This window comes from Gadus macrocephalus, chromosome 8, assembly GCF_031168955.1.
Source record: "Gadus macrocephalus chromosome 8, ASM3116895v1".
Classification (NCBI taxonomy): domain Eukaryota; kingdom Metazoa; phylum Chordata; class Actinopteri; order Gadiformes; family Gadidae; genus Gadus; species Gadus macrocephalus.
In genome coordinates this window covers 23,113,072-23,125,296 of record NC_082389.1, presented here as the reverse complement: position 1 = coordinate 23,125,296, position 12,225 = coordinate 23,113,072, and the positions used below count along the sequence as shown (strand labels likewise).

Genomic DNA, 12,225 nt, shown 5'->3' with positions numbered 1-12,225 from the left:
GAGAGCAGCACGCGGCGAGGGAACCAACACACAATTAAAGAAACATGCAATTTATCCCATTTATATTAATGAGTTAAATATAGCATTAATGAACAAATGGCAGACTATTTACTATTTAGCGAGAATAAGGGTATAGCCCTTTGTACATAAAGAAAAATAAACAAAGATTTTAGCAGAAAGATACAATATTGAAATATTTATTGTCTTTATACATGTGTTTGAAAACAGCATTATGCCTAAAACAAAAAAAATACAATCACTATTTTGTACTGATCTGTCACCAAAATATTTATTAAAAGTTAAAGAAATTGTAGCAGGTATGCACTCAAAAGTATTAAAATTTGATTCAATATTTCGAAGTATGAGTCCCTCGCTGACTTCTCAGATCATGATTCAAAAGCCAGTGTAACAAGGTAGTAGCTCCTTGAGCCAGGCCCATTTCAATCGACTTGCTGGACTGGATCTGCATCATTCCAAGATGGTAGCTTCTTTTCAGTTTGTTTGAGCTCAAAGAAAAAAAGACCTAGATTTGAAATAAAAGCCCCCAAACCAACCCCTCCCATTCCACAGACGAGGAGATACGCCTTCTTTATATATGTTGTATATCTTAAAATGTCTCTTTGTAAAACGTCTCGGTCCTGAGGGTTGAAAAGGCAATGTAGATCTCAGCTCAGTGCAATCCCCTTCCCCGACTCCCCACCGAGGTTCGGTGAGGTTTTGTACAAACGTTAATGTTCCGGAAGCCACCGCGGGCTGCCTCTGTTAAACCGCTGTACTTTTGGTCCCAATGTGTGGCCTCGCAAACTCCACAAAGTCGTCGATGAGTACCGGCCATGCGCCTTAAAAAAAAAAAAAAAATGAACAGTTTCTTTACACTGCAGACAGCTAAGGCTTTTCACAGTAATGCAACCCCACAATAGATGCCATATACACACTACGCCAGATACATATATTTTCCCCTTGGTTCTGAATATCTGTTCACACTCAATCCCGGGCTGAAAACGCTGCTTTGTGTTGCAGTCAGCGTCGACTCACCGTATGCTCTACAGGGTGCATCACAAACCCATTTCTGTGTACATTGAAAACCATCAATGTTCACACAATGATATCATCCATGAGTGAAAGTGGGGAGATGATGATAGCGTCAGAGAAAGCAGAACGCTTTAATTATTATGGCAGCGTTATGGAGCCGAGAGACAAGGTTGTATGAGCAAAGAGTCGACCAGTGTTTAACTACCAACCAAAACGTTAAGGTGCGGAACTCAAAGTGGAAGACCTTGAAAGGGCCATCCTCATGTTGCCGCGTGGATGCATTAAACATACATTTGAGAAAATAAAAAGATACATAGAATTGGGACGGGTGTTATAAATAAAAAAAGGGTTGGTGTTTGTGTGTACAGACCAAAACAGGAAGCTTATGTGGTCCGAATATGACCTCGGGGCAAGTTATGAAGTTTCAGTTGTATGACACAGCCTTTTACTACAATGTGCAAACCCCAAAACACAGAAAATGAGTAATTTATCTCTGTACACACCTTCCTCATCGTAATTCGACATGTCGTCTGTGATCATTGTGCTGAAGTCTAACAAGAGGTTCCATGTGTCTTTGGGAATTGACCTTTTATGGTGTTCCTGCAGGAAGTGAGGTATGGACTGATGTTAGCCAGCAAAAAAGGACGGTTGAAATATTGATAATACCAATTCACTTACAACTAAAAATTTGTTCCACAGATCCAGGAACTTGAATCTTCCAGCCAATACTAAATTCCAGTATGCGATTGCCATTTCTAGATCTAAAAAAAAGTTTATATAATAAATATATGCATGCATATATACAAAAGGGAAGTGTAAAACATGTATAATTTAATACATACATATTTGCACATACACACGCATGCACACATAAGCACAAACACTTACCTAATCCTTTCTGGCCAGGATTCTTAGCAAAGTTAAATGTAAACTGGTAAAAGTCCTTAAATCTTCCTTGGTCTTTCAGCTCTTGTTCCAATTTGGGTAACTGAGCTTTTAGCTTTTCTATACTGTCACACCTAAGACAAAGAAAACAAGCTTCAGAACCAAAGCCACTAATTTACGTTGGTGCGGTATTGGCTATAGAAGGGTTCTGCATGGGATAAGGGTCCTCAACCTCAATGTATGCAAGCTAGAATATTTCTCAAGCTGCATGGAGTTTATGATGAACAGTGACCCGTTAATATTTTAGTCATATAATAAAAACCAAAATATGAACACATTATCAATAATGAAAAAAGTAAGAAAAATAAAATTACCCTGTTGTATTCATCTTTGCCAGCTCTATGTGTCTTAGGCTAAACATGTCTAGGCGTTGCAGCGACAGCTACCCAACACTGGCAACAGAACTGGCATATGGAGTTTTCTTCTCACCCTTGCTCTGTCATTCCATCCATGAACTCCTGCTTTGAGAACTCGCATTGCGTGGCTGCCCGGAATTTCCACGCAATAAGGAGCACGCTTACACTCGCCGGGTCCAGGCCCAGGTCGTCACAAAACTGCTGGATTCCATCAATACCGATCTTGTTATCATCTTGAGGATCTATGAGGGAAAGTGAGTAGGTAAGACAGAAGAGGTCTTAGGGAGAAAAGCAAATTATATTGTCTGCCCGTTCATCTGCTTTAAAAACAGTACCTCGGTATCGGTTGTACAGCTGTTCAAGCCTTCTCTTGTCCAAGACTCCCTTTAAATTTGAAACGTAGAGCTCTGGGTTTTGGAAGAAGTTATCAGTGGCAACATCTAACTTCCACTCATTTTGTGATAGACAGGCTAACGCAATTTTCTCGTTGGACTGAGTGAAGATCATGAACTGACGAACTTTATCCTTCTGTGAGGACTTCAGCTTGTTCTGCAGAAAAAAATAACAAGAAGATTCAAAACGAGAAGAACATCGGTCCAAACCTCTACACTAGCACATCCAGTCAGGTCCCAAAACCCTGTGTATACCTGAATTGGTTTATTTATGGATCTACACAGTAAAGTTATATAGGGTATCTAGTGTTGTCAATATGTGAAACTATCAATAGTTCACGGAAAATGTTGATCCACAGATTGTTTCTTCAAAACATTGAACAACTAGCCGGGTTTGCTACCTCATTGATATTTGATTAACTTTCGGTTTAGGGCAAAATACAACACTCGTTATAATTGCAAATTAAACGAAGACATCCAGTAGACCATTATGGAAGTTGCTGTAAACAATTAATAACAAAATAAGCTAAACTGGCTAGCTTGTGTTCCCCATGTTGTATCTTTAGCTAATTAACCACCGATGGCTAAAACTACCGGGATTTCGTGTTCCTTGGTGCCTCTTCTGTCTCAGATTAATCATTCATATGTTAGAGCAACACAGTGTTTCACTATTTATCGTTGGAACTGCTAAAAACCAATTGATTGAGGTAGCGTTTACCATGTTTGAAATTGCCCGACTCCCTTTTTTCCATCCAGCTGGCTAGCCTGTGCTAAGTTACTAGGTACAATACATATTTCCGGTTGCAATATGTTCTCTTCAGATTAAAAGTTAAATAAACAATAGACACAAGTGGATCAGATGTTGCAATAATTTACATTGTACACATGTTATGCTCTTTCTTACTGAAGTTCTGCCCAGAGTAGATAAAACATCTAAGCCAACATTTATTTTGATAGAAAACAGGAAGTAGTTTAAGAAAAATAAATCGAAGTTTCAATTACTTATTTGTTTGACGTTTAATTATCAATATATTTAATAAAAAAAACTTAAACCAGTACTGTAGCTAAGAAATTAATTTTCTTAAAAATTAATAATGTTGCAATATAGGCCAATAAGATAGAGATTTCCTCAGACCACTTAAATACATCAATAAATTAATACACCAACACATAACTATTGGTTGAATATGATCTGGTAAATAGCCTATTTCAATAATAATTTCCAATAAGCGATAGCATGTGTGACCTACTTGAGTTAATCAAACACAAGAAATGGAAATCTCAACCTAGCTGGAACTCATTTTAACCTCAGTCTCTGGCACAAGACCTCCTGACTACTGCAATATCCTTCCGCTCCAATATAGATAAAGGTATTTGTTACATTATAATTAGTCACTGCTCACGATTTCTAAATGGTTTATATAACATGACATTTTGAGTTTAATTATTTAGTGAGTGTTATATTCTTGAAGTATACATATAATTGGATTTTACATTCATCAACGAATATAGTCCCGCCATATAAATTCAGCTGCAGTCGTCATGAGCGATCTTTCCAGCCGCATGCCGAGGTTGATAACAGACCATGTCGAGTGAGTCTTCTGGTTTCAACAGGTAAATGACACTGCCCGTTTACTAAATTGGTCATTAAAATCCCTATTTGTTACATTTCCGGCTATATTCAACATGTTATGCATTTACTTAGCTCGACCTCAAGAAACGTGACTTTGAGCATGTCCAGCCAGGCCTCACCGAGCTCATTGCTAGCATGTTGTTCGACGTACTCGAGTACAAAGCTGTCACTGTTTTAATACTATTTGTGAAGTCGAATACAAAATGTTTATCGCTGTGGGCCCGTAGTTTAAAAATGTATTTTGGCAAAAACGACCAAACTATAACGTTTAATTTGAACCATGTACCCTGAAGATATCCAGAGGGCCTGGTTTTCCATGCAGCGCTGAGTAATCGTTTGACCGACCCGTTACCTTTTATGAGCGGAAATTCGATTTATAAACATTAGTGCACGTGTTTCATTGTTTCATTATTGAACGATTAGTTCTCGATATCTGACAATTGTCTTCTGTAATATCCGGCGAATGCAGTCGGGCTGTTTCAAACATGGTAACATTTCCTAATTTAAAAAACCGTCTCAAGCCCATAATTTAAATACGTTTCATATTTTTTATTATACATTTAATGCGGAATTGAGAACATTATGCAACGCGTTTGATTCCGTCAACATGAGATTTATAGTACTAGTTGGATATCTGGTATACTGAATACGTCATCCTTACTAACTTTATGCTGGTTTATGAAGCTCGGATGTCTTCTAACGACTTGCCTTTCTCTCCAGAGATGGAGACCATGGGGGACCAGAAGGGATGGAGCCAGGTGGCATCATCGAGGTAATTTATAAATGTAGAATTTGCCATCGAAAACATAAACGTTCATTTTTAGGTTTCCCCTAGATAAAAAAAAAAAAGTAAATCCCCATAACTCTTATTTGCAAAAGTTGAGTGGCCTTTTTGGGGCAGTTTAAGGTCTGTGCTCGAATATAGGTTTCTCTACATTCGAAATCGATCACTTTATAAGCAGTCAAATATTTTTGTTTCAACTAGTTTCTCCCAAATGCTGTATATATGAGCGGTTGTCTCGTTTAGTTTTGTGTAAATGAAGTGCAGGTCTCGTATTCACAAATTCGGACAACTTTTTACTTGTTGCTTAGTAGTTTTCTACTTCTTCCTTCAGAGCAACTGGACTGAAATTACAGACAACTTTGATGACATGATCCTGAAGGAGGCCCTGCTGAGGGGTATCTATGGCTTTGAAAAGCCATCTGCCATCCAGCAAAGGGCAATTATCCCTTGCATCAAAGGTATTTTTATCAATAATTATCAAGTAACATTCTTGATTGGTCAACCTAGTGCTTTTGAGTGAAATGATGTTTTCATCTTTCGGGACTTACTTTGAACTGGTGACAACTTTTTATACTACTGATCACTCAAAATCATTCAGGCTAACCATATTGCTTGTGTTTGCTAAAATCTCAGTTTTAAACTAAGCTTGGGCGGTATTGTGTTACATCAGGGTTTTTAGACTTGCAGATGGTAGGAATAAATGCATACTGTAGATAATGCAGGTCACTTTCCATGAGGCTACTTCAGATATTATAAATTTATCGTTTGGGTTTGGACCAACTCGATGGATGACGGGGACAATTCTGTCACATCCAGCAATTATTTGATGGGCCTTAAAGGACGAATCCGGTATAAAATGGATCTGGGATATGTTTCATATGCTAACGAGTTGGGATGTTTGTTTGGGAGCAAAAAGGCGCATGTATACGTATTCTTAAGTTGGCTGTTTTTAGCGGATTCTACCAAACGCTTTAAACTTGGACCGATGGGGGCATGTGTTATGGTAAGAACTAAATGGCTATTTAAACCACTTAAAAGGCTAGAAGTAGCCCGTCACTACTTTGGTAGTATAATAAGGGTCTTAAAATATAAAACGAGGCATTGATAACTTTTAAAGTACAGATTGTTTATTAAAAAGGACATTTTATAAACGATACCATCAGTAGTTCACCCTTCTACGCAGGGCTCCAGACTAACTTTTTCCTTGGGTGCACTGGTGCGCCTAAATTTTTAATTTGGGTGCACCAGCACGTATTTATGGTGCACCCAAGTTTTGAGTTGTTGAGGGGTGGGGGGGGGGTTGGACCGTGCCTGCCTTGCGCTGAGTTGTTGAGAGGGGGAGGGGGGCAACCCGGGCAGCTGCACCGGTTGCACCGTGTGATATTTACGCCATTGATTAATAATATCTTGACCATTAAATAAATGCCGAATCTGTATCTCTCATAAAGAATATCGTCACACAATGCCAAGGGACGCCGATATAAGTAGCCGATCTCCGGGTAGACTCGCTGAAAAGCTGCTCCCGACCAGGTTTGGTTGCGAGCGTAAGTCACCATGGTGATACAGCGACGCTTAAAGAGATCGACTTTCATGGTACAGCTAACCCAGGTTTCAGCTCAACATACTTCGCTAACCCTCTAATCGAGCTTCGTAGTACAGGCCCCTGGATTGGGCTTCGCGGGTTTGTTTCCCGGCGTTTCTATTGTTACCGGTCTTGCGTGTTCCAACGGTTTATTAGGTGTCTAATAAATCGCTGTCTAATCAATACTTCATTCACTGCCTCTTCCGTGGTTATTACAATATTATGAATAGACTGCTCTGTAAGAAAAAAATAAATAATGATACCAGATACATTTTCAGTCGCACCGGTGCGCCCAAATAAAATATTTGGTCGCACTCCCCCGAATTCTAGGCGCATGTGCGCCCAAATTAGGCGCACTCTGGAGCCCTGCGTCTACGCCATTTCGTGTTTAAGACTCAATCAGTAAATTGGCGAACACAGCTTGCGTGTTGTTGACGGATGGCAAAATCTCTAAATAACTTTAGTTTTTACCATAACTCATGCCCCCATTGTTCCAAGTCTAAAGCGTTTTGGTGGAATCGGCTAAAAACAGCCAACTTAAGAATGCGTATACATGTGCCTTTTTGCTCCCAAACAAACATCCCAACTCGTTATCATACTAAACATATCCCAGATAAATTTTACACCGGATTTGTACTTAAACCAAGACACTTGACGAAGTTGGATATTGCTTTCTAGTTTGTTTACACATACAGTATAGCCCGGTGGAAGGTATCCAAAAAATGCCGCCCAAGCCTACTGACGACATTGAACTGCTTTAAAGCAGGAGTGGTTGGTCAACTGGTCGCTACTCGCTTTAGTGTCTGAAATAACATGGCTGATGGTTGACTTCAGTGTGTTCCCTTCCCAATTAGGTTATGATGTCATTGCCCAAGCCCAGTCCGGCACTGGTAAGACAGCCACTTTTGCCATCTCTATCTTGCAACAGCTGGACATAGAGCAGAAGGAGACCCAAGCTCTGGTGTTGGCCCCCACCAGAGAACTGGCTCAGCAGGTATGCTGGTCCTGAAGTCAGGGTTAACTTAACTGTTTCTCAGACCAAGGCTGGCATAATCGGGACAGTGGCTCAAAAGACAAAGGTATTTTTTTCCAGCACTCATTCTCAAAATCCAAAACAAATAGATGGACCCCTCTTAGGATTGGTGTAGTCCCTGTCCGTGACTGCATTGGTCTGAAAGGCGATGTGGCTCTGCTGTTTGGAATGTAAAAAATTCTTCCCTGCTGTGAGAAATGAGTGATATGATTTTTCATCTTTCGGGACTTACCCAATAATGGGGACAAACTTTTTGCTGATCACTCATTCAATCATGCCATCTTCTACTTTTGTATTGTATGCATACTGAAACGCATCATTTTGTCTGTTTATGTATTAGATCCAGAAGGTTATAATAGCGTTGGGACTACATGGGAGCTACCTGCCATGCCTGCATTGGAGGCACCAATGTCCGCAATGAAATGCAGAAGCTCCAGGCAGAGGCCCCCCACATGGTGGTGGGAACCCCAGGGCGTGTCTTTGACATGCTGAATAGGAGATACCTTTGTAAGTACGTTATCACAAGTTTCTACTTATCATTGCTTCCTCAGGTATTGAATGTCTAATAATAGACTTATGAATTTGCTTAGCGCCTAAATGGATCAAGATGTTTGTGTTGGACGAAGCCGATGAGATGCTTAGTCGAGGTTTCAAGGATCAGATCTATGAGGTCTTTCAGAAACGTCCAAGTAAGTGACTAATAAGGAAACTTGCACAATCACTCTTCTGTATCAATAACTTTGCCAAAATTGTATGATCCAATTTTTGCAAAATGCGATATTGTAGGGTAGACAATTTGGAGAAACCACCCAATGTACTCTTTTAGACCATGACTAGCGTGCATGCAGGTAGACAAATTTGTAAGCCAGTCACGCTTGGATGGGCTTAATACAGACCTCCGGATATCCATCCTTGTAGCATTATTTTTAACAGCATTTCATCAAATGCTAATATCGTCTGCCCTACCTTATCACAGAGTATTGTATTGTAGTATTGTAGAGTGCAGCAAATGGGCTTTAGTCCAACCTCTTGCTGTTCCTTGACTGGTCTCAATGCCTACTGCCACATCTAATGTAATGTTCTTTACATGCCACTTGATGAGGTTTAACCTCAAGTCCAGCTCTAACAGCCCTACCTTAACAGGTGGTTCTTTCTGCTACCATGCCAGCCGATGTGTTGGAAGTGACAAAAAAGTTCATGAGGGAGCCGATTCGCATCCTGGTGAAAAAGGAAGTGCTTACCCTGGAGGGTATTAAACAGTTCTACATAAATGTTGAACGAGAGGTAGGTGGAGTTTGACAACTGACGTCTCTAGTTTCACACTTTTAATGCATTCACTTGAATGCACCCTTCTTTTTAAAGCACCCTGCTGAAACTGCAACAGTCGAGGCTTTGATGCCTAGCTCTTGTGGCCGTGTAAGCATGGGTACACCATGGAAGGAGAGCATAAGCACTGTGTCGAAAGTGAGGCATGGGAGGACCTCTTTCTTAATGTCCAGTATCCTTTGGCTCAAGATGCTGTGCAACAGACAATTTTTCTTAACTTGGGTGGTGTTAGGACACATCTACTATGATTCACTTCTCAACAGGACTTGTGTTTGACCATTCCGATATACTTGCCTATAATTTAATGCATTGAGCCATTCCAGTTTCATGGGTAATTCTAACGTATTGGTCGTTATCATTGTCACCAGGAGTGGAAGCTCGAGACGCTGTGTGACCTTTACGAGACTCTAACCATCACCCAGGCCGTGATCTTTCTCAACACCAGGAGAAAAGTCGACTGGCTCACTGACGAGATGCATTCTAGGGACTTCAGTGTCTGCTCTTGTAAGATCTAGTGTCTTTTTTTTAATCTAATAGCTATATCAATGCAACACTTCTAGAAGTAAGGATAGTGCACTTTAATTTTTTTAAATGCTAACTTTAATCTTCCCAGCATGGTGACATGGAGCAGAAGGAGAGAGACGTCATCATGAGAGAGTTCAGGTCTGGGTCCAGCAGGGTCCTGATCACCACAGATCTGCTGGTGAGTGACCGCTCTGATACTCAATACTTTAAACTTCCTACCCAGTCTATTGCTGTGCAACTGTCCTAAAAATGGCCAAGCAATTCCACTTTGAGGTGATAAAGTCTGCTCCACAATAGGTTTTTCTACATTGGAAATCTTGCTTTATAAGCAGTCAACAAATGCATTGGTCCAAATAGTTTGAACCAGAAGTACAATAGAGCAATTACCATATTTGTTTTCTGGTTAAGGCTCGTGGAATTGACGTGCAGCAAGTTTCCCTGGTCATAAACTATGACCTACCAACTAATCGAGAGAATTATATTCATAGGTAAGTTGCAGCCCGATGCCTAACTACACCACTCCTAGGGTGCATCCGAATACTAAGAATATACTATTTCTGTTCAGTTCTTCTACTTGACCGTTAATGTAGTACAACTTTGCGTAGAACGCCTCCGAACACCACAGAAAAGCCACTGGATGTTTGGAGATGACCTATTTCCGATGCATGTATGCATGCATACATCAGATGCCGGCAAAATTATAGTCACCTGCGATAATTTACCTATTTAATTTTTTCTCACCGCAGCCTTCTTCAGTTAACAGACTACGGCTGAATTGTCGGATAGCGTTGTCACCTACCGTTTTATACTGTGGCGGTAGTACGCATTTGGGAACTTTTTGCCTGCTACACAATGCATACTGAGCATTCGGACGCCCTGTATTTGTGACTTACTACAAAATGCCTACTATATAGCAGTCAAGTAAGTATTCTGATGCAGCCCTAGTTTAATGACAACAAAAATAACAGCCTTGTTTTACCTTCTAGAATTGGGCGCGGTGGTCGTTTTGGCAGAAAAGGAGTTGCTATCAACTTTGTCACTGAGGAGGACGAGGATTCTTCGGGACATTGAGACCTTTTACAACACTACTATAGACGAGATGCCTATGGATGTGGCCGACCTGATTTGAGCCGGGAGATCTCTTGAATGAGGCGATGTAAATCGTCCAATCGCGTTTATATCATTCAAAAGTAGAAAACTTAACGATCTTACTTTGGATAATGTTCACGTACGTTAAAAGCGAGGCGTCTTTAATGAAGGACAGTTAGTAGGTTCTCATCTTAAAAGTTAGCTGGTCTGCACTACAATAGCTATGGGGTCTTTAAACAGAGTCTCTAGCAGGCATCTCTTTCCATGTTCAATAGTGATGAGTGTATTAGATATACTTCACCATTTAGTTATTTACTTGTGGACTAAAAAGTACATGTGCTGTATAAAGTCTGTAAATTATGTTATGCTTATGTCTAATATATATGTAAATGTGTAGGCTCTTGTAACAGTTTTTTATTTGTTTGTCGTTTGTGGCTTTACCGTTTTGAAGATACTTTTGTAAATCGTTACAGCAGTTGTATGAATGTCTTAATTAGGGATGGGAATTGATGAGAATTTCACGATTCTGCTTATCGATCCGATTCCTTATCGATTCTCATTGGGTGAGAAAATAAGTATAAATGTGTTTGTTTGTATTAAATCTCTAATATCTGATCAGAAGTGCTTCTAGTATTAGGAAATTGTTCATTTTCAAATCAATTGGTCTAGGCTCTAGACGAAAAAATATGTTTGGCTTTTTAAGCCCAAATGCCATCATGTGCCATGCAACTGAAAACTGCCAAGTAAGAGCTTGTGCCTTTTGGAATGCTAACAGTGCTCATTTGCATTCAACATGTAAAAAAACTCAACTGACATAAACAAAATGAAGCATCGATTAGACAAGATTTATTAAATGGGCCTACCTAATAAACCGTTGGAACACACAAGACCGGAAACCATAGCAATGCCGGTAAACAAACGCCGAGAAGCCCATTCTCTATGAGCTCCTCACGCTACGGCCATCCGGAGGCGACAGAGCTGTTGGCTGTGATATTATTTATATTATATACAGAGCTCTTGGCGTCGCAAACTGCAACAATCACTTTCTCCATGCTGCAGTTCACCCCGGACTGCCCTGAGTTTGAACGCTGATTGGCTGTTGCGTTACACATGTCACTCAGTTATCACGCTGTTGAACGCTTACCATTGGCTGTCATCACAACAAAAACTTGTCGACGGTTCTCTCCCGTGATTCGCCCTTATGTGTCTCTACGTTCACTTTGTATGGGATCTTGTCGCCCCGTCGCGTTTGGTGTGTACGCACAATGTGATTCTTCCTCGGCGGCGACAATCAAAGCAGCGTCTGTGTGACGTCACAACGCGTTTGCCGCGACCGGAACCGATAAGGGGAATCGTTAAGCAGGCTTGCTAATGATTCCAAGGAATCGGTTGACTCGGAACCGGTTCTGAACAAGAACCGGTTCTCGATTCCCATCCCTAGTCTTAATAAAACAAAAATTGCCCCGTCATTTCTATTTTTGTTCAATTGGTTAATGAGCCGATGCAGTTGTTGAAGTGCTGTCGATGA

At 40.4% G+C, this 12,225-nt stretch overlaps 2 protein-coding genes and 3 non-coding genes across 7 annotated transcripts; 4 read left to right on the top strand and 1 right to left on the bottom strand.

The window, feature by feature from the left end:
- Window positions 1-181: 181 nt before the first annotated feature.
- dcun1d1 (DCN1, defective in cullin neddylation 1, domain containing 1 (S. cerevisiae)) lies at window positions 182-4,028 on the bottom strand. 3 transcript variants are annotated; one of them, XM_060059951.1, is made up of 7 exons: window positions 3,976-4,028; window positions 2,669-2,882; window positions 2,407-2,575; window positions 1,921-2,051; window positions 1,711-1,793; window positions 1,536-1,632; window positions 182-839 (listed from the first exon to the last, which is right to left on the bottom strand). In XM_060059951.1, the coding sequence occupies exons 2-7, from the start codon at window positions 2,838-2,840 to the stop codon at window positions 763-765; spliced, it is 729 nt and encodes a 242-aa protein (XP_059915934.1). In that variant the 5' UTR covers window positions 2,841-2,882; window positions 3,976-4,028; the 3' UTR covers window positions 182-762. The 3 variants fall into 3 exon arrangements, with proteins under 3 accessions (XP_059915934.1, XP_059915933.1, XP_059915935.1); XM_060059950.1 differs by lacking the exon at window positions 3,976-4,028 and adding an exon at window positions 3,444-3,669; XM_060059952.1 differs by lacking the exons at window positions 1,536-1,632; window positions 3,976-4,028 and adding an exon at window positions 3,444-3,667.
- A 163-nt stretch (window positions 4,029-4,191) lies between these two features.
- Window positions 4,192-11,191, top strand: eif4a2 (eukaryotic translation initiation factor 4A, isoform 2). The gene is given in 13 exon segments (XM_060059955.1): window positions 4,192-4,339; window positions 5,079-5,130; window positions 5,474-5,600; window positions 7,579-7,718; window positions 8,098-8,120; window positions 8,122-8,264; window positions 8,348-8,446; window positions 8,887-9,041; window positions 9,452-9,579; window positions 9,687-9,786; window positions 10,017-10,096; window positions 10,595-10,657; window positions 10,659-11,191. Coding segments are annotated over 13 exon segments (1,218 nt in total). The 5' UTR covers window positions 4,192-4,310; the 3' UTR covers window positions 10,738-11,191.
- Window positions 5,657-5,728, top strand: LOC132463733 (small nucleolar RNA SNORD2). The gene has a single exon (XR_009527133.1). It is a non-coding gene; the product is annotated as a small nucleolar RNA SNORD2 (small nucleolar RNA).
- Window positions 7,957-8,023, top strand: LOC132463734 (small nucleolar RNA SNORD2). Its single transcript, XR_009527134.1, has one exon. It is a non-coding gene; the product is annotated as a small nucleolar RNA SNORD2 (small nucleolar RNA).
- LOC132463732 (small nucleolar RNA SNORA81) lies at window positions 9,105-9,288 on the top strand. Its single transcript, XR_009527131.1, has one exon. It is a non-coding gene; the product is annotated as a small nucleolar RNA SNORA81 (small nucleolar RNA).
- Window positions 11,192-12,225: the final 1,034 nt, after the last annotated feature.